This window comes from Schistocerca cancellata, chromosome 2 (genome assembly GCF_023864275.1).
Source record: "Schistocerca cancellata isolate TAMUIC-IGC-003103 chromosome 2, iqSchCanc2.1, whole genome shotgun sequence".
In the NCBI taxonomy this organism is placed as follows: Eukaryota; Metazoa; Arthropoda; class Insecta; order Orthoptera; family Acrididae; genus Schistocerca; species Schistocerca cancellata.
The window spans coordinates 865,695,225-865,722,777 of NC_064627.1; the positions used below are offsets into that span (position 1 = coordinate 865,695,225).

The 27,553-nt window shown below is 41.9% G+C and overlaps 1 protein-coding gene across 1 annotated transcript; it reads right to left on the reverse strand.

Moving 5' to 3' along the window:
• Positions 1-1,573: 1,573 nt before the first annotated feature.
• Positions 1,574-26,887, reverse strand: LOC126162814 (40S ribosomal protein S9). Its single transcript, XM_049919559.1, has 4 exons — positions 26,776-26,887; positions 11,585-11,827; positions 9,895-10,081; positions 1,574-1,810 (listed from the first exon to the last, which is right to left on the reverse strand). The coding sequence occupies exons 2-4, from the start codon at positions 11,805-11,807 to the stop codon at positions 1,636-1,638; spliced, it is 585 nt and encodes a 194-aa protein (XP_049775516.1). The 5' UTR covers positions 11,808-11,827; positions 26,776-26,887; the 3' UTR covers positions 1,574-1,635.
• Between the last annotated feature and the right edge of the window lie 666 nt (positions 26,888-27,553).

Consider the following 27,553-nt stretch of genomic DNA (forward strand, 5'->3'; position numbering starts at 1 on the left):
ACACATCAGTTTCTCAAGCAAGAGATCAAATAGTAGTATTACAATAGGTTTATATAAATTTGAAATCATCTTTTTCTATAATTTGTGCCATGTCCCCGTATCTTCTCCTTTCTCATTCTAATAATCTTTTCATCAATTCTGTAGCTACTCCTGCCACTGTCAAAATTTGTTCGCCAATTAACTTCACTAACCCTGCCATAATCACAGGTTTAGTTATCCCACTATTATTCTCCTGTTAGGCGTCACATGTTCCTATAACACATTTTTGACATTACTTCAAGTATAAAACCGTACAACTGGTCCTCACTTGTGTAGCAATCTGACCAAAAATTTTCTGTCAGTTTCATTTTCTTGGATACACTGAGAAGATAATACATAATCTTTCTCATCTTTTATTCCTGTTAGTCATTTTCCATTCTGGTTGTCTGAATCTATGGATTTCGCAAGTAATTAGAACACTGATCATTCGCAAACCCATCACCCACACAATCAGACAGCAATTGGCATTCATCCGTTCAGCTTTACTTTGCTCAGTTCATTTAGTGCCGTCCCCTTTTGTCCGAGGGAAGTTTTGTTTCTAGATGCAACAAGAATTCTCCTGACAGACATCACGTACACTATGCAGACATTCAAAACTCAACTTATGATTAATTCAGAAATAAACTTAAAATGTGTTCAAAAACAAACAGGGATGCATTTCAAAATTTTATGAATAATCGATAGACCAACATGCACTGGATGCTAGGCACTTCTGTGACAAGTTCCCCCCCCCCCCCTCAAGAATATGAATTTGGCACCCCCTTTTCCCAGTAGCACCTAGCAGCTTGCACAGCCACATTCCCGTAGCCAGAAGTGGGAGAACCTACTAAAACGCGATTAAATTTCAAATGTGCATGAGCCCACTCTTAACTGGTAAAATGAATTTAATGTAAACAGTTGTGACTTCATGCTCATCGGAGGCAATTTTTTGTTATGATTCATTGCATAGTCTTCCTTAAGCCTGTGACATTTTGCTGTTGGCAGATGCTTGCATGAGCACTGTCATTGTATATGGTTAATTTCCTTTGCAATTTATAATTAGTTTTTTCCTCTTATGTTTTATTGTTGAAATATTATTCTGAAGTAGCATGATATAGTAATATCCTTTGTTAGAGTATTGGTTCTTACCAGTCAATTACAAAAATTTAACAGAAAACTAAAACAATGAAAAATTCCTGGAACTTTAAGTAATTCCCAAATCTCCCACATCATACTCCTTGGATGCAGTTCAGAAAAGTCACCCAGAAGGTTAAGACTTACTGGCCCTTAAGTCTCCATTAAACCTCTTCTGTCGTTTTCCTTCACCCCTTGACCTCTTCTGCCAGAAGAAGCCACTGGCTCCAGAAGCTTGTGAAAGTTAAGTCCTTTTTCATGTTTGTTCCCTGCTGCCACTTTGTGAGTAGATTTATCTGTCCATCTATATTACAGCATATAAACTAATATTGTAGTGTTATATATATTCTGCAACAGGTTAGAAAAAATTGCTTGTCATTGGGTTTTGTGGAACAAGATCAGACAAAAATCACAGGCAACATCAGTTATTACAATATTCATTAGTACTTTATTGATGCTTCATATCTTCCAAATTAACAACACTTAATCTTCTTCTTCATCTGCTGCTCCACCACCTGAAGTGGCCTTCCTCAGATTCTTCCTCTTGACACGGCCTGGACGTCCACCTCCGAAGGGAGACTTCAATGAGAAATCTATGTGCTTCTGAGAGTCCAGCCGAACAATAAAGCTCGGAATATTGACAACCTGTTTGCGAACACTGAAAGAAGAAAATGAGAAGCATATAAATAAAAATATTCTTTATAGCTAGAGGAGTTAGTAAATTTAAATGAGTTTTCAAAGCTACTAAATTCATTTATGGCATTTGAGACTGAACTGGCAACACTTAGCACGCAATATCCTCTGTAATATGAACGGTTTCTTCTGAAGAGAAGAATGACCCCTAAACACACGAATACAATTGCCATAAAAAGGCAATAATGCTTCCTCATACCCAACATTATTGAAGGAAACAAGTTTATAACATTCAGCACAGAATTTACAACTACCTAGCCTAGAAACATTTCAGAACTGTTAAAACTTGTTTTGGATCAAAAACTTTTCAACACTGTTGCCTTTATTCACTTACTGATTACATGGGTATACATGAGTTCTGGTGTTTGGAAACCAACCAAGTAGTTTTCTTTACTAATTTGGCACTCCTAAACATGAAAAAATTTTCATCCCTTATATACTGTCTTCTCTGCACAGCTACCACTCATCCCAAACTACTTCAGGCTAATTACTATTGGCTTCAAAATCTATGGTTACATAATGTAACATACATGAATGTTGCAACCCTTCTTGTTTGTAGAATGGTAAAGTAGAGGGGGAGAACGACTTCAAAGCTTAAGTTCCATCATCACCACTGAAAAAAAACACCTGAGACAGGTAGGTTCTTACATTTGTGAGCAGTGTCATTTCATCAAAGCTGTTTTCGAAAAGTGTGTGAATGGCCCAGATAAGTGGAACTTTTAAGTAAACGACATTGACAAAAGAATTTGTGGAGAAATCCTCATTTGCTTGTTTCAGCACAAAGTTCAGAGATAAGAACAAGCCATTTGCTCCACACCTGCATGGAACAATTCCAAGGAAGCTGAGTGAAGCTAAAATTATGGGTTTTAACTTCACTATTCCCACAGCATGGAATAAACACAGAGGAATCACATATCTATGATTGTTACTTCTATATGACAAAAGCAGCAGGAAGGTAAGAAACCTTGCATACAAACTTAGATTTTGACAATCAGAGCTTTCAAACCTGTTCATTGTCCTTGAAACCGTGTCTGCAGATTGCAGTGTCTCGGGGCAAAGCAGTCCCAGTACCTTACCCAATTTCACATTTCAGAAATTCCCTCAAGCATACATTATGAGGAAAATGTTATTCATTTGGTTGTTTACTTGTTGACAATTGTAAGTGCAATATCTGCTGTTATGATAAAAATTAGCAGACTACTTTATATCATTACCTAAGAAGTTTGAATTGTATGAAATAACACGAATCGTTTTGAAAAAATATAAATTGAAAAAATCATGAGACTATCCACAGATTACAGAGATTGAACACTACCCACATGATGATCATCTCACACTCAGGATTGAAATGCACAGGTACATCACTGACTCATAAAACTTCTCTTGCAATTTGCTCGAAACTGCATAGTAGTACACCTTACTAATTGCATATTATGTTGTCCAAATGTACTACAAAAAGTGTACATAGCTTTAAGTAAATAAGTCAGGGTGTATACAGGGACAAGGAAAAAAAAGTCCCGGATTATTCCCGGATTTCTCCCGGATATCCCGTTTAAAAAATATGCTTTTTCCCGGGCGACCTACTGTCACTTAGCACAGAAAAAGTTCCCTCGGAACTGTAAAACTTATCAATCCTTTGAATGGTTAACGTTTTATATAATCGCGTAGAACTTCCCGGAAAAAAAAGAAAAGCCGGAGCAGAGAAGTTTTGGAAAGACCTTTGATTTGCAGCAACATATACGCTGCATATTTTCGTATTACGAAAGTATAAATTCGAATTGCACCAAACACAGCTTGTTAGTTTCCGGAGCGTTGCAACCGAGGTTGTGATGTCCTTTTGTAAGCGAGTCATATCTCAAGCCCCGAGATCTCGCCAGCCGATGACAGCAGCTATTCAGAGCATAGGGCACGTGTTATAGTCAGCCACTAGCAAGATTACTGGTTACATAGCGCGAACACACAAGAGGAAAAGTTAACGGTTTACATGAATGTACACAGTACCGTATATCTACAAGAAAAGCTAAGCTTTAGCGTGTAATATTGGTCTTTTTTTGGTGTGATATACTTTAAGATACATCACACAAATGTGCCAGTAAATTTAAAATTGTGACATAAATGCCTCGGCTCGAAATTCTTGAAGTGGCTGGTCCTCAAACTGTTCAGTTTCGAACACTCTGTGATTTAGATATCCATCCCACTTTCACACACGTAACATAATTCATCTTGCGTAAAAAGAAATTTACTTTGAAAGTAACACTTTTCTAACCACCGTTCGCAATACTGTTAGTTATAGGTTCGATTTACCAGTTGCCAGAGAGCGCCAAAAACGAATTATTGTGCGTGTGCAACTGCAGTGGTGTAGGAAGCCCGCATGTTCGTGTGTATAAAGCACTAAGAGAGCTTACACTACACCATAAAAGAAACAGGGCATCAGAGGATACTCCAAAAGGCATCAAAATTTCGTGAATCATACTAAAATGCATAATTCGGCTTGAAGTGCACATTGGTTTTTTCCAGATTCACAATGAAGTAGAACCCATCTGATATTAAGCTTTTCAGTGTGGTTTTTGGGATGTAAATTTTCTTGGAGTACCAGTACTCTACGATCTCATGTTTGGTTCTTTATTATGGCATAATGCCATACATGGCAGAAGATGATAACGTGCACTTGAAATTCACCGAACAGTTGGAAGTACCCAAAATTGTTAAATGAAACACTTCGTTTCAAATAAAATGATTGCCTCAGCGAAATTTCTTTAGCAAACTTGCAAAAATAACTTCATTCTTCTGCAAGGCGATTAATGCTTGACTGCTACTAACTTGGAAATAAAATAAAATCAGAAAACTGAAATTAATAATATATTTTTGCCCTCCATAATTATGTGAATGTATTTTAATTCACTTGATAGCTCCCGGCCACAGAAATCCGTTTTGTTTTCATTTGACGTGGGAGCTGTACACGAAGAGAAGCAGCGAAATCACTTAACGTAAACACGGGTCACGTGGAGACTAACCTCCTCCCCACTACAACTCAGACAACTCTGTGCAAGCGCGAATCTGGCAGCTAGGGCGCGCGAGAAAAATTTTTCTCGTTTGCATCTGGCTGCTTGCTGCTACTACCGATGCAGCTAACAGCCAAGAAGCGGGAAGCGAGAGAAGGTACTGCTTATACGCGAGTCAAATGCGCATGCGCAACAGACCGCTGGCAACTGGTCAAACGAACGTAATGTGAACAGTTGTGACATCATGCTCATAGCAAGCAGTTTATTGTTACGAAGAATTACAGTCTGCGCCCTACGGCCTTTAACATATTTTTGCTATCTGTAGACGCTTGTGCGTGCACGGTGTTTTGTTGTCGTAAAATGCACATTTCCTTTGCCACTACAGTTTTATTTTTTCCCCTCTCGTTTATATTTTATTGCTGCAGTATCATTCTCCAGTAGCAGGATACAATAACATTCTTTGCTAGAGAATCAATTCTGCAGTCAAAACTATAAAAATGTAACTGAAAGCTAAAACAATGAAAAATTCCCGGAATTCCGAAAAATTCCCGGGTTTTTCCCGGTTTTATCCCGGATGAAAAAATTCCCGGGTTTTTCCCGGAATTCCCGGTTGTCCCGGGTCGTATACACCCTGTAAGTGATCCAAATGTTATGGTCTACTTGTCACTACAAATAATTTACAGGAACACAGTATATAATGTTAAATGTACAGAAATAATGATACAGACTTTATGGGATTTTTTAGTTGGAAATGGTTTAAAGGTGTTCTCCAACGACATTGCCGAATTAGTGATAAAAGCAGGAGCTCAAAAGCATAACAGTAAGCAATGAAGGTTATTTATATTAATTGAAAGCACTCCTTCGAAATGAAGTATGACTAAAACCAGTGGCTTGTATGTGGGGACTCATCTCTGGCATTCTTTTCAACCAGCAAACAGGGTTCACTAACATGCATTGCTATTTGTGTGTGGGACTGTAGAGCGTATGTGCATTATACAAGGCAAGTAGCCTAAGAGAAACCTGACAGATTATCTAAGAACACTAAAAGAGCATCTGGTTGATCCACATAACATTTTATTGCCTCCACTGTACATCAAATTAAGACCAATGAAAATCCATGAAAGCACTGGACAAAACAGGAAATTTTGTAATACGTGTGTAGCTACTCCTCTAATCTATTTACTGCAAAGCTGAAAGAAGGGATATTCGCTGGACTGGATGTATGTTAAGTTAGTCTGATGTACATTTTGGAAGGACAATGGCATTGTGTAGCGTGAAGCAGAAGACCATTACTGGGAAAGCTGGGAGGAATTATACCTAATATGAGTAACGTAGGTTTGTGTCACCCCATTTTTCGAACTTTGCCACATTGTGGTAAACAGCTGATATGTATGTAGTCCTGTCCAACATGCAAATAGTATAATATCTTCAGCATAAATTATCAATTTTCGATGTTTATTTCTTCTTTAAATAAAAGTATAAATTTTCACCAACTTTTTCTGCAAATCAGTGTAATCCTGATCACTTCCTGGAAACCATATATCCTCCATATACATGTCTGTTGCTCCACATGAAGTTGAAACCTCAACATTTCAAACTCTACTTGTTTTTTACATATCTCAAACTGAACTTACTCTATAGCTATTGAAAGTGATGAAAACAGTGGAAATCTGTAAAAAACACAGGAAGCAGCAAACAGCTAAGGGCATGGGAAGTGTCAAACAGATGTTGCACTTTGTTTCCTTTGCCAGAATAAGCACCCCGAGTACAAAGAGATCGTAGAAGAAATGCTACAGTCGTTTACAGTTAGTATGCAAGGTCCACCTAAAACTACATGGGAACATTGTGAACAGTTCCTAATGGAACTTAAAACTAACATCATCAAGGTTGTTGGAGAATAGACTCACTCACTACTGGAGTACCACACTTTCAGTCACACAAAAGCAAGGACATGAATAGCTGCGCCTGGTAAGTGTCCAAATCTCCATATTTGCTTCTATTTCACTTCTCATGTAACTTTACCATTTTATTGCACTTTTTCACTTCTACCTTACTGTAACTGCTTTCCAACTTCAATGGGCACAGATTTTGATGATGGCACAAAAACATAACGTGTTTTAGACTTACTATACCTGGACCGCTGAAACATTGCACTTGACGTTTGCGTATGAAGTTGGCAGCGTAACAGAGTAACAAGTGAAGAACGATAGGCGCTAGGCGTACAGTGTGGGGCGCCAGCCAATCACAGCGCAGTGAGCACTGCTGTTACGTGCTGTGACGTCAAAGTTCCTGCGTTGCCGGCTTTGTTTAGTGAATGTGTATACAACGTGAATTGTGTGTTTTTTACTGCGTGTTTTCGTTGTACTCTGTGCTATATCGTTGTGACTTTTGTTACGTTGTGAGTGTACATACTTGGAAAATGCCACCGAAAAGACTTCGTTCACCTAGTGACAATCCTTTGCGTCGAGGGGTGCCGCTAAACAGCCAGGCACTGGAGTTACTACGCAGAACTAACGAGTTTTACGAGCAGGAGAGAAACTATGTAAGCATTCATGGACAGCCATCAATTCCTGCCGACAAAGTGGTGGAACGTACATCGAAAACTCTTGGTATTAGTGCAAGAACCGTAGTAAGGGAGTATTACTACAAAACTTGGAAGATACTGAAGTGAGCCGTAGTGATTCCGAGCTGTCTGGATCAAATAATACATTTTTATCAACCCTGGGAAAGAAGAAAAAGCGGCCTAGTCCTATCACAGATTCAGATTCTTTCCAGACTGATGCAATTCATAGGCATGTTTATGCTTACTACAGCAGAAAAGAGCATCTGACTGTAGCTAAGTTATTAATCTCTTTAAAAGAAAGTGAACTCTTCAGGGGTGGTAAAACATCACTAAAATTGTGCTAAAAATATGGGTTTCCGTTACAAAACGCTAGACGGACGCAAAGTACTGTTAGGGAGGGCACATATTGTTACCGCTCGTAGCATTTTCTTGCACAACATTGTGGGCAGAGACATTCATTCCATAATTTGGCCAGACTAAACGTGGGTTAATGCCAGGGAACCTGTCATTAAATGTTGGACGGATAACACACCCAGCAGTAGAGGCCATCAGCCGACGGGAAGAGGAGCTAGATTAATTGTGGTCCATGCAGGCTCCTCCAGTGGTTTTGTCCCCAACACACTTTTTAGATCAAAAAAGACTGGTGATTACCATGAAGATATGGATCACACACGATTTGTTGAGTGGTTCAGGAACCTTTTAAAACAATTTCCTGTCCCTACAACAATTGTAATGGACAATGCTCCATATCATTCGGTGATACAGAACAAAGTCCCAACCACAAATGATCGGAAAGAAGTTATGGTGCAGTGGTTACAGGCTCGAAATATTGCAGCGGATATGAGTATGACAAAGGTTCTGTTATATTCTCTTGTTAAAGAAAATAAGCCTACGACACCTACATATGTACTAGACGAAATTGCCAAGGAGCAGGGTCATACTGTAATAAGGCTGCCACCATATCACTGCTATTGCAACCCTATTGAGTTAATATGGAGTGATGTAAAAATGTATGTAAGGAACAACAACAACAAGTCCTTTACAACAACAGAGGTGGAAAAGCTGTTGCGTGAAGCTCTTGTGACTGTGGATGCAGCCTCATGGAGAAAAAAAAAGTAGAGCACGTCGAGAAGCTTATACGAGCAGCACAGACAATATAAGGCATTATCAGTGGCCATGAACAATTAATGATTTGCCTTGCTGATGACGACGAAGACTGTTTTGGCGATGAATCTGACAACAGTGACGATGGTGAGCTGGATGGAATTGCGCCATTATCGCTGTAAATTGGTGAGTGAAAAATTACTAATATTGGTTATTTATTGCAATCTCTGTTATTTATTTTGTAAACTACGTACATTATTGATTTTAATGTACCAGTCGTCAGATGCTTGTTTTTTTGTATTTCTTTGCTCCGTTATCGAAAGGGTGCGCATTGTTATGCTTATACATGCATTATTATACGGTTGTTTACTTCCGGTCATTGTAGTACAACTAAAAACGAGTTTTTATATACACTGTAATTGCTCAATCGCTTGCATTTACGAGACGGGACGGAAAACTGTATCGTCTGCTGGGTGAATAGAGGCTGCTGTTGCAACATCGCTATTACAGTATAGCCAACCTAACTAGACAAAAAGCGAACTGTCAAGTGCAATGTTTCGCCGGCGGGGGTATAGTGTCACACTTTAGCACAAAATCGTTATTTATGGGCAAACATCAAACAAAGTCACTATCAATGTGTTTCCTCAGATCAGCTTACAAAACGGACTAGAAAGAAAGGGTAGAAACAAAAAGCAGAAACTTTCTGCCTCACAAAGGACAATGACCATGAAATTGAGAACTGCGAGCTAGAAGACTTATTGCACACAATGCATTACCACTGTTTAGTTTCCTATGTCTATACTACTATGCAACTCCTAAAGAACTACACATCTTCCAATTCAAAATTTTAATCTTCGCTACAAAAAGACTTCTACGCATATTGATAACAATGGGTTGTAACAACTGTTTCCCCACCCTATCTGCACCTTAACACCTACTCACCTTCAAGGACATCATGTAACTTACGGTACAAACATTTATAATGAATTATCAAACCAATTTGCATTTATGTTACTTACAAGGAAACTAGGTTGTTGAAAAGTATAACTACATTAATATTACTGACTAGTAGACTAACTTAGGCACAAAAATGGAGGACAAACAAAAAGACCATAATACACTAAAGATTTTACCACTCCATATCTTCCTCAATTCATTGGCACCCTAGCTCAAAACATTTCAACAGTACTTCACAGGTATGGGCACTGCAAAATAGTCTTAGCAGACGTTGAAAAATGAAATATATTCATTTTTCAAGTGGCCTGCACGAAAACACTGACATGTATTAACCTAGGTAAAACAGAAAGTAACAATAAAAATCTGTCTTCCAGTAATATTACATAGAATGTTGCGATTCTCATAAACTGTTCTCCAACATACCGAATATGCCTCTGCCGAATGAGAACTCTTGCATGATGGATTGATTTAGCAAGACCCAGCTTGAAAACCTGGGTCTGTAATCTTCTCTCCAAGAAGTCTTCAATCTTCAAACCCAAAACGTAATCAAGCTTCATACGACCTTCATCCAATACTCCAATTCGTACCAACCTCCTCAACAAGGCATTACCTGCAAATCAGCAGCAAAAACCGATTGTTAAAAAGTCAGTAACAATGAATGACAAATACACATTATACAAGTATAATCACAAATATGAAACATATGGAACATACAACATTTTCCCCCTGTATTTGCTCTTGCTATCAGAGCAGAATCACCTACAACAATACTTTTGTAGTGTTCACAAAAAATGAAGTATTTCAAGCAAATACATGTAATCATTACCTGAAGACCCTAAGCACTGCTGCGACCGGTACAATGCAATAAAATGCGACTCTTCATTTTACAATGACAAAACGTTTTTCATGGCGTTCACAGATATTTCCACTCACCATTAAAATACTAATCTAAATTCCTGGATGGAAAAATACATGAAATAAAGAAAAGGCAACTGCTTACCTAAAGAGGATTTGTGTATGATCCTCAGAAACACACAGAGAAAATGAACACTAGCTCACAACCCCCCCCCCCCCCCCCCCCCCCCCCCCCCCCACAGCCATCCATGCTCACAATAGCAGCAAAACCAGTACATGATCTGGATGGGGGAGGAGTCTTGCACACAGTAGAGAAAGGAAAATTTAAGGTGAGGCAATGGAAGAGAAGTCAGCAGAGGTTTAGGCTAGGGGGATTGCAAGAGCACAGGGTATGCTGAAGAGAATTCCATCTGCATGTGCTGGAAGGGAGTGTCCATGTTTGGGAGCAGCTGTTCAAGTCACTGTTGTGGCAATATGTTTCTGGTTCGCCACAGCCTAGCAGTGGCCATTCATGCAAATGGACAAGCTGGTTAGTTATGATACCACCCCACTTGCATAACACACCGCACACAACAATAATAATCACATTAACAGCTTCACTATAGGTCATTTAGAGACTACCACCCAGTGAAAGTTTCTCTGCACTATGCAGGGAACTCCTCCACTCCCCTGGCCTTAACATCCACTAACTTTTTTTTCCACCACCTCAGCATATTCACTGCCTTCTCTCTTGTCCGTATCACTCCTTCGCCATCCAGACTGTACTTTCTCTTCACACAGTCCCATGTGGGCTCAACTCTCACCCCCCCCCCCCCAAAAACATCCCCTTCACTACCTTCTTCCACTGCCCCCATACTACCAACCTTTAAATGGCCTGCTCTCTGAACTCAATCATCTTGTTGTACAACCACAGTCATTTTGTGAAAGACCAGCCTCACATTACCACTCCTTGCCCCATGTTTTCTCTCCCCTCCCACCATCTATCCACACAATTTACTTCTGATAATCATATTCAATGAACAATCTCACTGCCACTGAGAACAAGGATGTTTGGGTATGTGGGGTTGTGAATGCTAGTATTCTTACTAGAAAAAGAGCCAGAGCTTATAAACTAGTGTTTTAACTTTTCTGTTAGATGTTCTGTGCACTTCACACCTATCCTCTATAGGTAACTGCTTGCCTTTCTCTTTGTGTAGTCCACTATTAACACAAACACATACAAGCATCCCATGAACAGATAAAAATTAACGATACTAACCCTCAAATAAGCGACGAGGGTCTTTCTCCTCCAACGTCAGCAGTTCTCTTGCAGCCTTCCGTATTTTGGCCAATGTGTACTTCACACGCCACACTTCCCGCTTGTTTCGCAGGCCATACTCGCCGATGATCTTTAATTCTTGATCAAGACGAGCCTTTTCATACGGACGCCTTGGTGTGACATAGGTCTTACTAAAGACCGACGGAATGCGGCCGTTAACCATATTCAGTTACTAGCCTTCACCTAAAAAAAGGTAATTTTATAACAGTTCACTTTTCTGAATAATCAGTCGGCAAATATAAAATGCAATCTGTACAAGTACAATTATTTCAATGTTAAATATGAGCAACAGGCAAGATTGAAAATTTGACAAATTAGAAGAAACTGAGAAACTCAGCTAGGTAAGTCTGGGATGAGAACCTACAAATTACAAAAAGATCAAACAAAAAGTATATAGTAAGATAAACTCAATTTGCAACAAGCAGAATATTTAGGGAAAGGAATTATAAAAACACTGACATGAAATCAGGTCTCACAGCAAATACTGGCTGCAACAGGTTACAAAGATTCTTTCTCATGAGTACATCTGGTGCTTCAATAAGACATGCAGCTCTTTCAGCTGTGAGTGGAGCAGAGAAAATACAACAATGGTCAGAGATGAAAGTGTTGGAAGCACTTAAGGAGAACTAACTAAATTTCCTCATTCTGATGTTACACCTTAAAAACCAGTCACTAGAGCTTAATATTAATTTCAACATTATTTATTCATCCACACACAATAATTACAAAACTCTTGTTTCAGAGCCATGAATCAGTCTGGCATAGGGAGCCTGACTGGGATTAAACTCTGAATTTTTTCTAGCCTCATAATGATTAGATTCTGACATACAAACCAGTCTCTTGCCCAGTAATGAGGCAATCAGGAAACCTTTTTCATTACTCATTTTATGCAATAAAATTACTTTTCTACAAATATGTTCAATTTTTTTTTGTGGTTTTAGGGCGCACAACTTCAATGGTCATTAGCGCCCTGACTACTCTAAGAATGCACCGCGAGGCACAAGTTGACAACAACAACTAAAAGGGAAAACACGATAAAAGACAGACTGACAGGCACAGGATTAAAAAACAGCATCAAATGTCCTTAGCGAGGTTTGTCAAATTGATAAAACGAAGAACACGAGCAGCTGCTCGTGGGTCATCCGCTAAAATGGCATCGAAAGTATTTGGCAGGTGAAGATCGAGGCGCAGTGTGTTAAGATCTGGACAGGACATTAAAATGTGTCTAACCGTCAGAAGTGCCCACATGGGCAGAACGGCGCCGGCGCAGCCGTCAGCAGATGGCGATGGCTGAACCGGCAGTGTCCAATTCTTAACCGGGCTAAAACGACCTCCTCCCGCCGAGAAGGGCGTGAGGAGGACGTCCAAGCCACGGGAAGAGGTTTTAAGGCCCGAAGCTTGTTGTCTGTAAGTGCAGCCCAATCGGCATGCCACAGCGATACAATTCGCCGACAAATGACCCTGCTAAAATCGGACGAAGGGACACAACAAGAAGCTGTCCGAGGCTGGAGGACCGCAGCCTTGGCCGCGGCATCTGCAGCTTCGTTCCCAGGGATACCGACATGGCCAGGAACCCACAGAAAGCTAACCGGAGAACCGACGTCCACCAGCTGCTGAAGAGAGCGTTGGATCCGGTGTACAAAAGGGTGAACCGGGTACGGATCACTGAGGCTCTGGATGGCACTCAGGGAATCTGAGCAGATGACATAAGCAGAATGTCGGTGGCGGCAGATGTAAAGAACAGCCTGGTAGAGGGCAAAGAGCTCAGCTGTGAAGACCGAACAATGGCCATGGAGCCGGTATTTGAAACTTTGTGCCCCGACAATAAAGAAACACCCGACCCCGTCATTGGTCTTAGAGCCATCTGTATAAATGAAAGTCATGTTGATGAACTTCGAACGAAGTTCCAAAAAACTGGAGTGGTAGACCGAACCGGAGGTGACCTCTTTTGGGAGCGAGCTGAGGTCAAGGTGAACGCGGACCTGAGCCTGGAGCCAAAGTGGCGTGCGGCTCTCGCCCACTCGAAAGGTTGCAGGGAGTGAAAAATTAAGGTGTTGAAGGAGGCGACGAAAACAAACTCCAGGGGGTAGCAGGGCAGAGACATACAACCCGTATTGACGGTCAAGAGAGTCGTCAAAAAAGGAACGATAAGACGGATGGTCGGGCATTGACAGTAGCCGACAGGCATACCGACAAAGCAGTATATCACGCCGGTAGGTGAGTGGCAATTCGCCAGCGTCAGCATGAAGACTCTCTACGGGACTGGTATAAAATGCTCCGATCGCAAGTCGTAAACCCCGATGTTGTATGGAGTTGAGGCGGCGTAAGATGGATGGCCGTGCAGAGGAGTATACGAAGCTCCCATAATCCAGCTTGGAGCGGACGATCGACCGATATAGACGAAGTAGGACGGTTCGATCCGCTCCCCACGACATACCACTGAGAACACGGAGGAAATTTAAAGAACGGGTACAACGGGCGGCCAAATATGACATGTGGAGACAAGCTAAGTTTCCTGTCAAAGGTAAGGCCTAAAAATTTAGTTGTCTCCACGATTGGGAGAGCAACGGGACCGAGTCGTAAGGACGGCGGGAGAAACACTTTGTAGCGCCAGAAGTTAATACAGACCGTCTTCTCGGCAGAAAAACGGAAGCCATTGGCGACACTCCAGGAGTAAAGACGGTCAAGAGAACGCTGAAGACAGCGCTCTAAGACACGTGTACACTGCGCGCTGCAATAGATGGTAAAATCGTCCACAAAAAGGGAGCCTGATACATCAGCTGGGAGGCAATCCATTATTGGATTGATCGCGATGGCGAAGAGAGCGACACTCAAAACTGAGCCCTGTGGCACCCCATTCTCCTGGCGAAAGGTGTCTGACAGGACAGAACCCACACGTGCCCTGAACTGTCGATCCATTAAAAAGGAACGAATAAAAAGAGGGAGGCGACCGCGAAGGCCCCATGTATACATGGTGCGGAGAATGCCCGCCCTCCAACAGGTGTCGTAAGCCTTCTCCAAATCAAAGAACACAGCCGCGGTCGGGCGCTTCCGCAAGAAGTTATTCATAATGAAGGTCGACAAGGTAACCAGATGGTCAACAGCAGAGCGGCGCCTACGAAATCCACATTGTACATTGGTAAGTAGGCGTCGAGACTCGAGCAGCCAAACCAATCGAGAGTTAACCATTCGCTCCATCACTTTACAGACACAGCTGGTAAGCGAGATAGGTCGATAACTGGAAGGCAAGTGCTTGTCCTTCCCCGGCTTAGGAATCGGGACAACAATAGACTCGCGCCAGCATGCGGGAACATGTCCCTCAATCCAGATGCGATTGTATGCACGAAGAAGAAAACCTTTACCCGCAGGAGAAAGGTTCTTCAGCATCTGAATATGAATAGAATCAGGCCCTGGAGCGGAGGACCGTGATCGGCCAAGTGCGGTTTCGAGTTCCCGCATGGTGAATGAGGCATTATAACTTTCACAATTCGAGGAGCGGAAGTCAGGTGGCCTAGCCTCCTCTGCCTGTTTGCAGGGGAGGAAGGCAGGGTGGTAATGAGCGGAGCTCGAAACCTCTGCGAAAAAGCGGCCGAAGGCATTGGAGACAGCCTCAGGGGCCACAAGGACTTCATTCGCGACCTTCAAGCCAGAAACTGGGGAGTGGACCTTAGTGCCAGATAGCCGGCGCAGGCTACCGCAGACAACAGTAGGAGTAAAACTGTTGAAGGTGCTTGTGAAAGCAGCCCAGCTGGCTTTCTTGCTTTCGTTAATAATACGACGACACTGAGCACGTAATCGTTTATAATTAATACAATTCGCCACTGTAGGGTGGCGTTTAAAGGTGCGTAAAGCACGTCGACGAGCACGTAAAGCGTCTCTACATGCTGCGGTCCACCAGGGGACCGGTACGCGACGTGGAGAAGAAGTAGGGTGAGGGATGGAATATTCAGCAGCAGCGAGAATGACTTCCGTGAGGTGTGCGACCTGACGATCGCAGCTTGTGAAGGTTTGATCCTGAAAGGTCGCCCTGGAAGAGAAGAGCTCCCAGTCTGCCTTGGAGATGGTCCAACTAGAGGAGCACGGAGAGGGAGTATGCTGCAGGAGATGGATAACACACGGGAAGTGGTCGCTCGAATATGTATCAGCAAGTGCATACCACTCAAACCGGCATGCAAGTTGGGGAGTACATATAGAGAGGTCTAAATGGGAATAGGTGTGAGATGTGTCCGAAAGAAAAGTAGGGGCGCCAGTATTGAGGCAGACAAGATTGAGCTGGTTGAAAAGGTCTGCTAACAAGGAGCCCCTCGGGCAGGATGCTGGAGAGCCCCAAAGGGGATGGTGGGCATTGAAGTCTCCAGTTAACAACAGTTTCTTGCATCATGTCTGCCCTGGTAACGGCAGATGACGATGGAGTACAAAAGGAAAACGTAAAAGTGGGGAGAGTAATGCGGATGGCAACTGCCTGCAGGCCGGTGTGCAATGTGATGGGATCGTAGTAAATATCATCCCGGACCAGCAACATAACCCCTCCATGAGCTGGGATACCTACCACAGGGGGTACGTCAAAACGCACAGAGGTGTAGTGTGCCAAGGCAATTTGATCGCATGGGCGTAGCTTCGTTTCCTGGAGGGCTACGACGAGCGGACGATGCAAGCGGAGCAGCAACTTCAAGTCCTCTCGGTTGGAGCGAATGCTGCGAATATTCCAGTGAATAAGTACCATCGTAAGAAAAGGAAGATGAGAGAAAGGGTCACCTCTAAGGCCGCTTAGGGCCTGGCTTCGAGCGAGCACTGCCGCCGCTATCAGTAGGCGGACAGTCATCGTCCGTGGGCTCTATAGGGTCATCGGCCATCTCGGGAGGATGGCCGGGAGGGGGAGCTTCCTCCGCCGGTGAACGGCCACATGTACAGCTACCAGCGGTGCGGCCAGGCGAAACGGATGACGGCCTGGGGCGGCAACCGCTCGGTGGCGCAGGAGAAGAAATGCGCCGTGGCGGAGAAGGAGAACTGTGCTTCCTATGCGCCTTTTTGGAAGTACGTTTGGTGGAAGTACCGGTCGAAGGCTGGGAGGTCGAGGGACGGAGGAAGTCTGCACAGGATGGTTCCTTCTTGAAGGCCCGTGCATCTGACTTCGGGGTCTGCGACTTAGCAGAAGCTGAGGAAGTGGCTGGTGTCTGTGGGGTGATGGGAGGAAGAGGAGACGTCGACCGCGCGATCTTAGCACTGGCCGAACGGACGACCGTGGTGCTGAAGGTCAGATCGCATGTCTGGGTTGCTACCTCCCGGGTAGTCCGAGGAGAGGCGAGGACAGTACTGTATTTCCCCGCTGGGAGCAGCGTGGGCTTCCTACTAGCCAATAGCTTGCGAGCAGCCAAGGTGGACACTTTCTCTTTGACCCGAATTTCTTGGATACAGCGTTCTTCCTTATAGACAGGACAGTCGCGGGAGGATGCGGCATAGTCACCCTGACAGTTCACACAACGAGGAGACGGAGGTGGACAGTCACCCTCATGGGCATCCCTGCCACAAGTGACACATTTAGCCGCATTGGAACAAGACTGTCGAGTGTGATTGAAACGCTGACACTGGTAGCAGCGCGTAGGTGTCGGGACATAGGGGCGAACAGAAATAACCTCGTAGCCCGCCTTGATGCGCGATGGCAGCTTAACACTATCGAAGGTCAAGAAAAGTGTCCGGGTCGGTACAAGGTCATTGTTGACCTTTTTCATGGCCCGATGGACAGCCGTCACGCCCTGCTCAGCGAGGAAAGATTGAAGCTCCTTGTCAGTCAATCCGTCGAGGGAGCTAGTATAGACTACACCACGAGACGAATTCAAAGTTCGGTGGGCCTCCACCCGGACAGGGAACGTGTACAGGAGGGTGGCCCGAAGCAGTTTTTGTGCCTGAAAGGCACTCAGTTTCTAGTAATAAGGTGCCGTTACGCAACCTGGTACAAGATTTGACAGATCCGGCTATGGCATCTCCGCCCTTCTGAATAACGAAAGGGTTGACAGAGGAAAAATCCTTTCCGTCCTCAGATCGAGAAACTACGAGGAACTGTGGGGCAGGCGGTAGTACTTTTGTCACTGTTGGCTGGTCACGTTTCCGTTTGTGGGTCGAAGTCTAGAGAGATGGAGTAGAATGCATTGCGGAGGAATCCCCCATGATTGCCAGTATCTCCGATGGCGCGCTCCTTCCTTGTGGGGACCCTCTCAGAGGGCACTCCCGCCTTAGGTGAATGTTTACACCTCAGGTCACACCTCCCGAGAAACAGACGGAGGGACCAATCGGCATGGTCAGAAGGTATCAGCTCAGGCAATCACCCCTCCCCGGGCCTGGCCTTTACCAGGGGGTACGCGCGTGCCTTACATGTCTACCCAGGGCGGGGACTTACGCGTTACCCCGTCACCGGCTACGCGTGCGAACGCGTGGGTCGGCCTTCAGGCACGCACAGGGAGGAAGGAAGAAGAGGAAAAAGAAGAGAGAGGGAGAAAGAGGACAGACTGTCTCAAACGCCAAGGTGGAGACCAGAGAAGGCAAGGAGAAGAAGGCAATGAGAAGGCAAGGAGAAGAAGGCAATGAGAAGGCAAGGAGAAGGCAAGGAGAAGTCAAGGGAAAGAGTAAGGAAGACAGTGAGGTGGAGAAGAGCAAAGAAAGGAACCAACAAAAGGAAGGAAGAAACGAGAAGTGAAAAACCAAAAAGACCACGATTATAGGTCGTGGAACCGTCCGTCTCCGGACGCAGGCGCTAACTACCCCTGTGAGGGGGATGGACTCCTTTTAGTCGCCTCTTACGACAGGCAGGAATACCTCGGGCCTATTCTAATCCCCGGACCCACAGGGGGGAAATATGTTCAATGCTAACCACTGAAAGAAACAGCTTCTGACACATTTTTTTTAACTCAAAAATCCTTAAAAATGTCAAGAGATGTCTTTTGGTTATTACAAGTTATAAGACAATACACTAATCAGCAATAAACAAAACACTTTAATGGATCCCTACATGGGCCTAAGGAGCTACACTTTAATTTTATAGAATTCATCCACACACAATAATTACAAAACTCTTGTTTCAGAGCCATGAATCAGTCTGGCATAGGAAGCCTGACTGGGATTAAACTCTGAATTTTTTCTAGCCTCATAATGATTAGAGATTCTGACATACAAACCAGTCTCTTGCCCAGTAATGAGGCAATCAGGAAACCTTTTTTATTACTCATTTTATGCAATAAAATTATATTTCTACAAATATGTTCAATGCTAACCACTGAAAGAAACAGCTTCTGACACATTTTTTTAACTCAAAAATCCTTAAAAATGTCAAGAGATGGCTTTTGGTTATTTCAAGTTTTAAGACAATACACTAATCAGCAATAAACAGAAAACACTTTAATGGATCCCTACATGGGCCTAAGGAGCTACAGTTTAATTTTATAGAATTCATACTTTAAAAAAAGGCTTTATAACTCCCTATTCCAAATACAGCCTTTCCTCACATGTAACCAAAATAAGATACTGAATCCCTCGCAGTTGCACGAAGTAACTCATAGAAAATGTGCCATATGTGATGGTGTCAGAGCATAATTAATGAATTTATCTTAGTGCATCCCAATAACAGTGGAAGCTCTTTGCTGGAGGTGGAAGAAGCAATGATGCCCGACAGTTTTCACCTGCCACAACAAGAAGTTACACAGCACTACTAGCATGGTTTCCATAAACAAGCTGGATGGTACCAATTTCAGAAATTTATGGCAGTGGAAAAGTGAATCACAAACAACCCACATTGACTGAAGTACAGCTCGAATGAAATAACGATTCTATTGGAAGAGGAGGGCAGATGGGGTGCAGTGTTGCCTGAATGCAGCCAGCCACACTTGACACAGCTCTGCTGAATGGCCTCTTCCACTTGAAAGATCACAACACTATTTAAATCAAATTATAGAAGACAAACACTTGCACATGTGCTTCTGCATTTCACAAATGTTGCATATGCATATGGCTTAAAATCAAAAAACTTTTGTTCACTCATGCAAAAGAATTGCAGAATTTTGTTCCAGAGCCATGAATCAGTCCGGTAGAGAGCCTGACTGGGATTAAACTCTGAATTTTTTCTAGCCTCATAATGATTAGAGATTCTGACATTCTGCTCAGTCTCTTGCCCAGTAATGAGGCAATCTACCTTTTTTCTTCCCCCACTAAACAAAACATGTCTCATAACATGCACATACACTCCATGTGAACACAGTAACAAATACATTATTACAGAATTTTGCACAACCTTACTTAACTTAGAAATAGCATTTGATAATGTACAACCAAAATTTAACACCAACAAAAAGATGAATCAAGCTACCTAGTGGGAGTAATCCCAGTACCTGGGGAATGAAAGGCAAAATGCAACCAATGTATTCAGAATATCCATTACTCATCACTGCACTAAGATTCACTAGCAGCAAATAATTTTTCCTATACTAAGTTATATGCATAAAATAGGCAACATAGTACCAGACTTTTGTTTTACCTAGTTGAGGTTTGGCTCAAATGGCTCTGAGCACTATGGAACTCAACATCTGAGGTTATCAGTCCCCTAGAACTACTTAAACCTAACCAACCTAAGGACATCACACACATCCATGCCCGAGGCAGGATTCGAACCTGCGACCCTAGCAGTCGCGCAGTTCCAGTCTGAAGCGCATAGTTGAGGTTTCATGAATAACCTTGTAATGTTAGTTTTACTGATAAATGTGCTATAAATACAGGTGTGCTGCATACACAGACATGAAGTAATGCTCTAATCTTACCACAGCATTTACTTCCACCATTTGGGTTTGCCATAAGTTTTCCAGTTGAAATTCCCAATTCCCAGACAAGTTTTAGCATTTTTCCCTAACAAATTTTTAGATCTTAAGAGTAAGTTAAAGATGAAAATCCACTTTGCACCTACAGTACAAGAAACAATAGTGCAAACAAGAAAACATCTAAAACTTTCAAGCAGATGGCGTTTCCTGGTGTAAGCAAAAATCCTTAAGTACCAATAACATCTTGTGGATGAACTGTTTTTAGATGGAGAAAGCAAGCCAAATTGTGTGTGTGTGTGTGTGTGTGTGTGTGTGTGTGTGTGTGTGTGTGTGTGTGTGTGTGTGTGTGTCTCACAAATTTCAGAAAGAAGTAGGCCTCTTCAAGAAGTGATAAGGCAGGGAAGAATTGTGTAAACCAACACAGTAGGTGACCACCAATAAAATGTTGGTTTTACTATGTTTGTTATTGTCGGTAATTACCAGATGTGTTATACCTATTATTTTACAGGTATTGTGCAAATTTTCTTTCGAGAAATATAGGCGTACATAGTGTACAAACTGCTAGCGACAGTGTTCATATTCTCATCTTCCATACTTTCTAACATATAAATTACTTCTGAAATGCCGAAATGTACTACAACAAATAAAATGTCTATGAAATGCCACACTGTACACCATACAGGTGGCAAGAGTCACAATTACTGAAAGCCATCCCCATGGCCTCTGGCCTGCTGAGGACCACCACAGTCCTGGGTCCATTGACAAACCATGAAAATCCACTGCATTACACCTCACATGGACCCAGCCTGTGGGCAGATTGACGAGACCAGATTTGACAGGCAGGGCCTGCACAATAGTGGTAACTGAATGATTTCAAATCGGCACACCCCGACCCATCAGATACCTGCAAGAAATGGCCTGCAGTTTTTTGCTTGTCAAGGAAATCCTTCTAGTGTGGAGAGGAATTCACGAGCCACAGGCAGCATATTGATGAAATGAGACCATGGTGATCAATCCGTGCACAGGTACCTTGTTCAAATACTCTGAGAATCAGTAATGAGGATAGGTAGTATCTCACCGTAAAGATGATTGCCGAGCCACACACAGGAATGTGGAAAGCCACTCAACTAAATTTGTAACCACAGCTTTTATCAGAAACCGAGGTCATACACACATTCACACCAAGATTCATTTGAGCAGTTGCCAGAGAGCACAAGAAAACAAGCCATACTGTGAATGCACATCTACAATGACATGGGCAGCCTGTGCTTGCTCTTAGCTCTGCTCATACACTTTTTATCACATTTCTGTTTGGAATTTCGTGCTTGGTGGGGCATCACCTGGCCTGGTGTTGTACCTGGAGCAATTGTTTTATCATACTCTACCCAGATAACGAATGCAAATAAGGAAGCAGTTCCTGGCATAATATCCCTTTAAAAACTAGACCACAGCTCAAAGTACCCAAACATTTTGCTATGTGACGACTTAACAGTTTTTTGTTCGTACTACTGTTATGTAGCATTTCAAATCAGGTTTATATCTCCAGCATTGCAAAAATGCTATTAAGAAGGCATATAAATCTCGTGCAAAATTAAAAATACAGTTCCTAGGGTAGCTTACCCAGGAATAGAGGACAAATTATTTCATGACTAATTCCAAATGTGTAAAAAATTAAGTTGTCTGAGGCAAAGAAACTATACAACAGACAGTTTATATTCTACTCTATGAATAAATATAAAGCCATGTGAGGAGTTAGAATGATAAAACAGTATGCTGCCTGTCTACAATTAGCATAGAATGGCATTTCATAAATTTAAGATGGAAAAAAAAACACAAATTAAGAAATTATGTCACGCTTAGAGGAAGTACTAGATAAGTGTCTTGTGACTAGAAAACACTTTCACAGAAGGCAGATTTGTGAAATTCTGCTACAGTTGACAATATATTTGAAACAAAATATTTAATTCAAAACTACTGGCTACAAGTGCCTGCTTAGTCAGATTCAAGTGAATATTTACGTATGTTCATACGTATACAGCATTAAGAGATGTTAGTGTCAAAACAGAACATCTGAGACTACTATAACAGCATCGAAATTTCATAAACCATACTAAAACGCGTAATTTAGCTCGAAGTGCACATTTCAATGTCCAGATTAACATGGAAGTACCTGATATTCGCCTTTTCTATGTGGTTTTTGGGATACCAATTTTATTGGAGACCAGTACTGCGTATCTCATCTTTGGTTCTTTATTATGGTATAATGTAATTCATGTCAAAAAATGAAAATGTGCACTTTAAATTGAACAAAGTTTGAACTAGACAAGTGTGGAATGAGACCTCGTTTCAAATAAACTGACTGCGCCGACAGAAAAGTTAATGGAAGCAAATTTATCTACCAAACTGAAAAAAACTTAATTATGACAATTTATGGTCGATTGATGATAATGTGGGAATAAAATTGGAAACCAAACTAACTTATTTTAGTCTTGCATGACTATAGGAATCTACATTAAAATTCATTGGTGGCCCCCAGCCACAAATCTGTCTTTATTTCATTTGACATGGGAGTTGTAAATGAAGAGAGAACAGCAATTAGCATATACATGGGTCACATGAAGAATGACCCCACTATAACTCAAGATTGCTATTTTTTCGGGGTAGCATCTGGCTACTTCTACTGGTCATACGGCAAACAGCCGCGCTTTAAGTAGCCAGAAATGGGGGAAGGCACTGCTCATATGCGAATTCAGCTCTGCGCATGTGCACGAGCCTGCTGGCAACTGCTTAAACGAACCCACAATCACTCAGACAACTCATGCACACATGACCGCCATCTCCGACTGCTGTGTCTATAGTCCCAGAATCAGATTCTAACAAACCACTCATTTTCTGCCTTTCACTGGCAACTGCTACGCTAGTGGCAGCACACTGTAGGCACAGGGGAGTGATAGGAAGGGGACAAGCAGTAGAAATGAGGCAGATGGGAAGCGGTGAATGTAATCAGCTGCACTCAAGCCAGTGACTGTGTGCAGGAAATCATTTCATACGCTGAAATGACTTTTTCCCAAACTTCCTCGGCATGTTTCAAATTCGATTCCCAGAACCTCTGGCAACCCTGCCAATTTGCTTGCTTTGTTATTCTCAAACCCAGTAAACAGGAAGTTCGTGCATTTCCATTAATAACTGTAAAAATATAAACAATCTTAATATAAGAGATAAAATAAGTCTAAACTGCCCACAATAAAAACAGGCAATGTATCAAAAGGTAAACAATGCTTATAACTACAGGTAATCACAGCAATAGGAACATTTTATTGCAAACTGATTCTTGAGCTTTGGGGTGATCGGAATCATCCGATTCCACCAGTCTGCTTTGACCAATGAAGTCACCAATATGGCGGAAACGACCATTCACAACAACTCCCATATCGCGACTGACGTCATTACGTAAACATGACGACAAACACAAAAAAAGATCGAAAAACCATCAAACACATATTCCTCCAAAAATATAATGAGACTAACGGGACAAGCAGGCGAAATTGGGGGTTTTTGGGTGGGGACAAACTAAAAATAAACACACGCCACTAAACCAAACGACAAAAACGATAAAATAAAACGACCACAACCTTCCCAAAATCAACTAAAAACAATATCCACTGGAATCGAACACTTGCCTTGAGTTATATAGGCCAACAGAAACTACCGATGCCAAATCATAAAACCCAAAACTACAACCACGTCCACAATCATTACTACCTCAAAAAAACCACAACAAAAATGGAATCGAACACTTCAAATGGCTCTGAGCACTTATGCGACTTAACTGCTGAGGTCATCAGTCGCCTAGAACTTAGAACTAAGTAAACCTAACTGGGTCGACAGAAGCGTCCGATCCCATGCGTCCCGCTTTGACCCGTGACGTAAGGGTGTTGTCGTGTGTGACGTCATGACGGCGCGGAGTTTGGTTCGAGTGTGGCTGTCTCCAGTTCTGTTTTATCTTATTTTATTTACTTTTCTGATCTGTTCGTTCTATCTCGCGAGACCTTTTTTAAATTTAAAAACGCTTATTACTTATTTTAATTATCTGTTTCCTCCAATTTCTGTTTTAGTTTATTATATTTATCTTTCTGATCTGTCCGTTCTATCCCGTGAGATTTTTTTAAAAAAGACCAAAAACACTAATCAGCTACTGAAGCATCTTTATCTTCTATGGGTTGCAGGGGTTACGACCCCTGGGGAGGTGGGTGGGTATTCATGCATGGCTGTCTTCACTTACACGTTCTAGCTACGCAAGACGTCTAAATTTGTTTATATTTAGTTTGCCCCGCCCACCCAAAACACCCCATTTCCCGCACTTGTCCCGATAACGACATTAGGCTTCTTGTGGAAAGTGTGTGTGTTTGTTTTTGTTTCCGCCATATTTGTGACGTCATGGGTCAAAGCAGACGGGCGGGATCGGACACTTCCGTATTTCCGAGCTTTGTTTTAAATTTCGAACCTTCAAGGTCCCCAGTATCTTAGAAATTTATAATGAAAGACTAGTCCTTCCATGGATGGGCTGCTTACAGGAAAAAGTTACTTCTAAAACATGTGCTGTATACACAACCTTCTGTCTATTACTTAACAGATGTACTCTACTACTGGCTGAATTTTTGGTCCTCTTTCATCAGCTTAATGGTGTGACAGTGATATGTGAGCAAACTGTGCCCAATACGTAATTCTATACATGATCTTTTATTAACCTTGGCAACCAGCCTTATTGCTCTTCTTTTGCAACACTGTGGTAACTAAATGCCTCTTCACAATACCAAACCACACACAGTGAAGGGATATATTACCTCAAAATATACCATCCTTGTGTGTGTGTGTGTGTCCAAATGAAGGGAAAACCTTAGCCGATCAATACTGCCCAATGCCAAATATACATTACGATTATCGTTGTTCCAAGTAAAATTTTCATCAAAAACGTTCCTAAAAAATTACAAAAGCGCTTGATATAAAAACTTACAGGTCAAGTCACAAACCTCTACCTTGCAACCAGCTTGCCAAGTGCTATGCACAAACTCCACAGCAGCAGATATTGTGCACACATAAGCCACATTGGAAATCAGCCACAAGACGCCAGAGATAAAGTCACCACCTACTTTGAGAACTAAGAACCCTTCAGCTAATTTACTGCTGACTGATTTAAGTGGTACTGACCTATAGTTTTGCACGTCAGTTCTAGGTCCCATATGAAAAATATGGTTTCACAATAGGAAACCTAGGTACTGAGCTGAGGGTTATAACCGCACTTTTAAAATATACAGACGTGTTAAAATAAAGTTTTAACAAGTCTAGGTTCCAAACCCTCTCCCAAGAAAGTCTTAGTACCCGAACCTTTTTATGAATTAAGCACTGCTATGTGGCATATCCATATGACACTATCAGTTAAGTAAACGGGATCATTAATCAACATAAAATCTTTAAATTTGTCACCAATAATAGCTCAGCAATGAAATTTATAATATAAGAAACCATTTCCCTAAGCCTTATTTATACTATCCTGGCCTCCAATTGTTATTAACGAACACCTAAGTAATTTTATATTTTTTTTCCTTTTTATTTCTTTGCGAAATAGTGAGTTATATATATTTTAATTGTGTACGTACATTTCATTTCTTGTATTCACAAATACGTAACATCAAGCATGCCATAACGATAAGCAAGCGCCTTGAAGTCCCGACGCCTAACCTAATCTAGATCTACGGCTACATTGCAAATTTAACACGTCGCTATAATCACGATTTCTACCAAAAAGGGTAGATGGAATTTGATACACCCGGCCATCCTCATTTAGGCTTTCCGAAATTGTTTCAGCAAATGCTCCGTAAGCATAACTATGGCCACTACCTGCGCTAACCTCAAACATTAAGTTGTTCACATTGAGTACATATATATATGGACTATCTGTTTCCACTGCAAATTTATCCCTGTTAGGATGAATGATACGTTAAATACGTAATACAAATTAGATGTAAATTGCGTCTCGAAATCAAACACCTGTCCACCCTAATGGCGAGGAAATTCAAAACTGCCTACTGAAAAACTACAATTGAAATAACGTCACTAGGTTAATGGCGAAAGATATATCATTACTGCAGAATAAAATGCGAAAGAACATCAAAAATTACCATCATGCAGCAGACCATGTGACTGAGAAGAAAGTTCGTAAACTAATCTACAAACATCCACTTATCTTAAACTTTTACCGAAAGAGACATCAATTTAACAATGTCAACACTCAAAAAATAAACATAACAAAATAGAATTACAGCAAATACAAACCAGCTTTAGAGACAAACACGACTCCAGTTTCCAATTACCATCCGACACCTTGCTTAAACGACTACTCAAAGAGCAACCATACACCGGAAGAGACGTTAACCGGGATACAAATAAATCTAAGGAAAGATATAACAGTCTCATAGTACAAAGAATTCTGTAAAAAATCGAGGATCGTTCCAGATCGAGCGACGATATATTTCACGTAATTATTTAGTTTGTGATTTACAGTAACCATTTTTCGTCCGAATCGCTGACGTACTTCATTCGTTTGTTCGAAAGGGGAGGCCAACTTCGTTTGCCCGCTTTTGGTCGGTTGGCGACACGCTGCGCTGACTGAATCGCAGTCCAGTCCTTCTAAAACGATTTTACAGAAACCATTTTGTGCGTTACTTATTGCGTTATATGCCAGCTTCATGATGATACGTCCATCATTTCGTTAAGAGCCATAGCGTAGTCATAGTCATTGTGATAATTACATGTAAGTAAAACACTGCGCGTAATTCGAAAAAAAAGTTTGCAATGAAAAACAGGGGTCGCTATGATTTTGCGTTTGGTGCATATTAAGTAATATGTTTCTGCGTATGAAATTTAGCTGACATATTGAATTTTTCTTTAGACTTGGCTGGAGGTCTCTATCGGTCACAAATTTCGAGAAAACTAATCTTATGTATACACTTATTTGCGATCACGCACGCCACCAACAAAGCCAGAATGAAACATACATAAAATTCCTCATCCCTCACAAACAGTTTGGGGTATCGAAAAGAGTTTGGCAAGT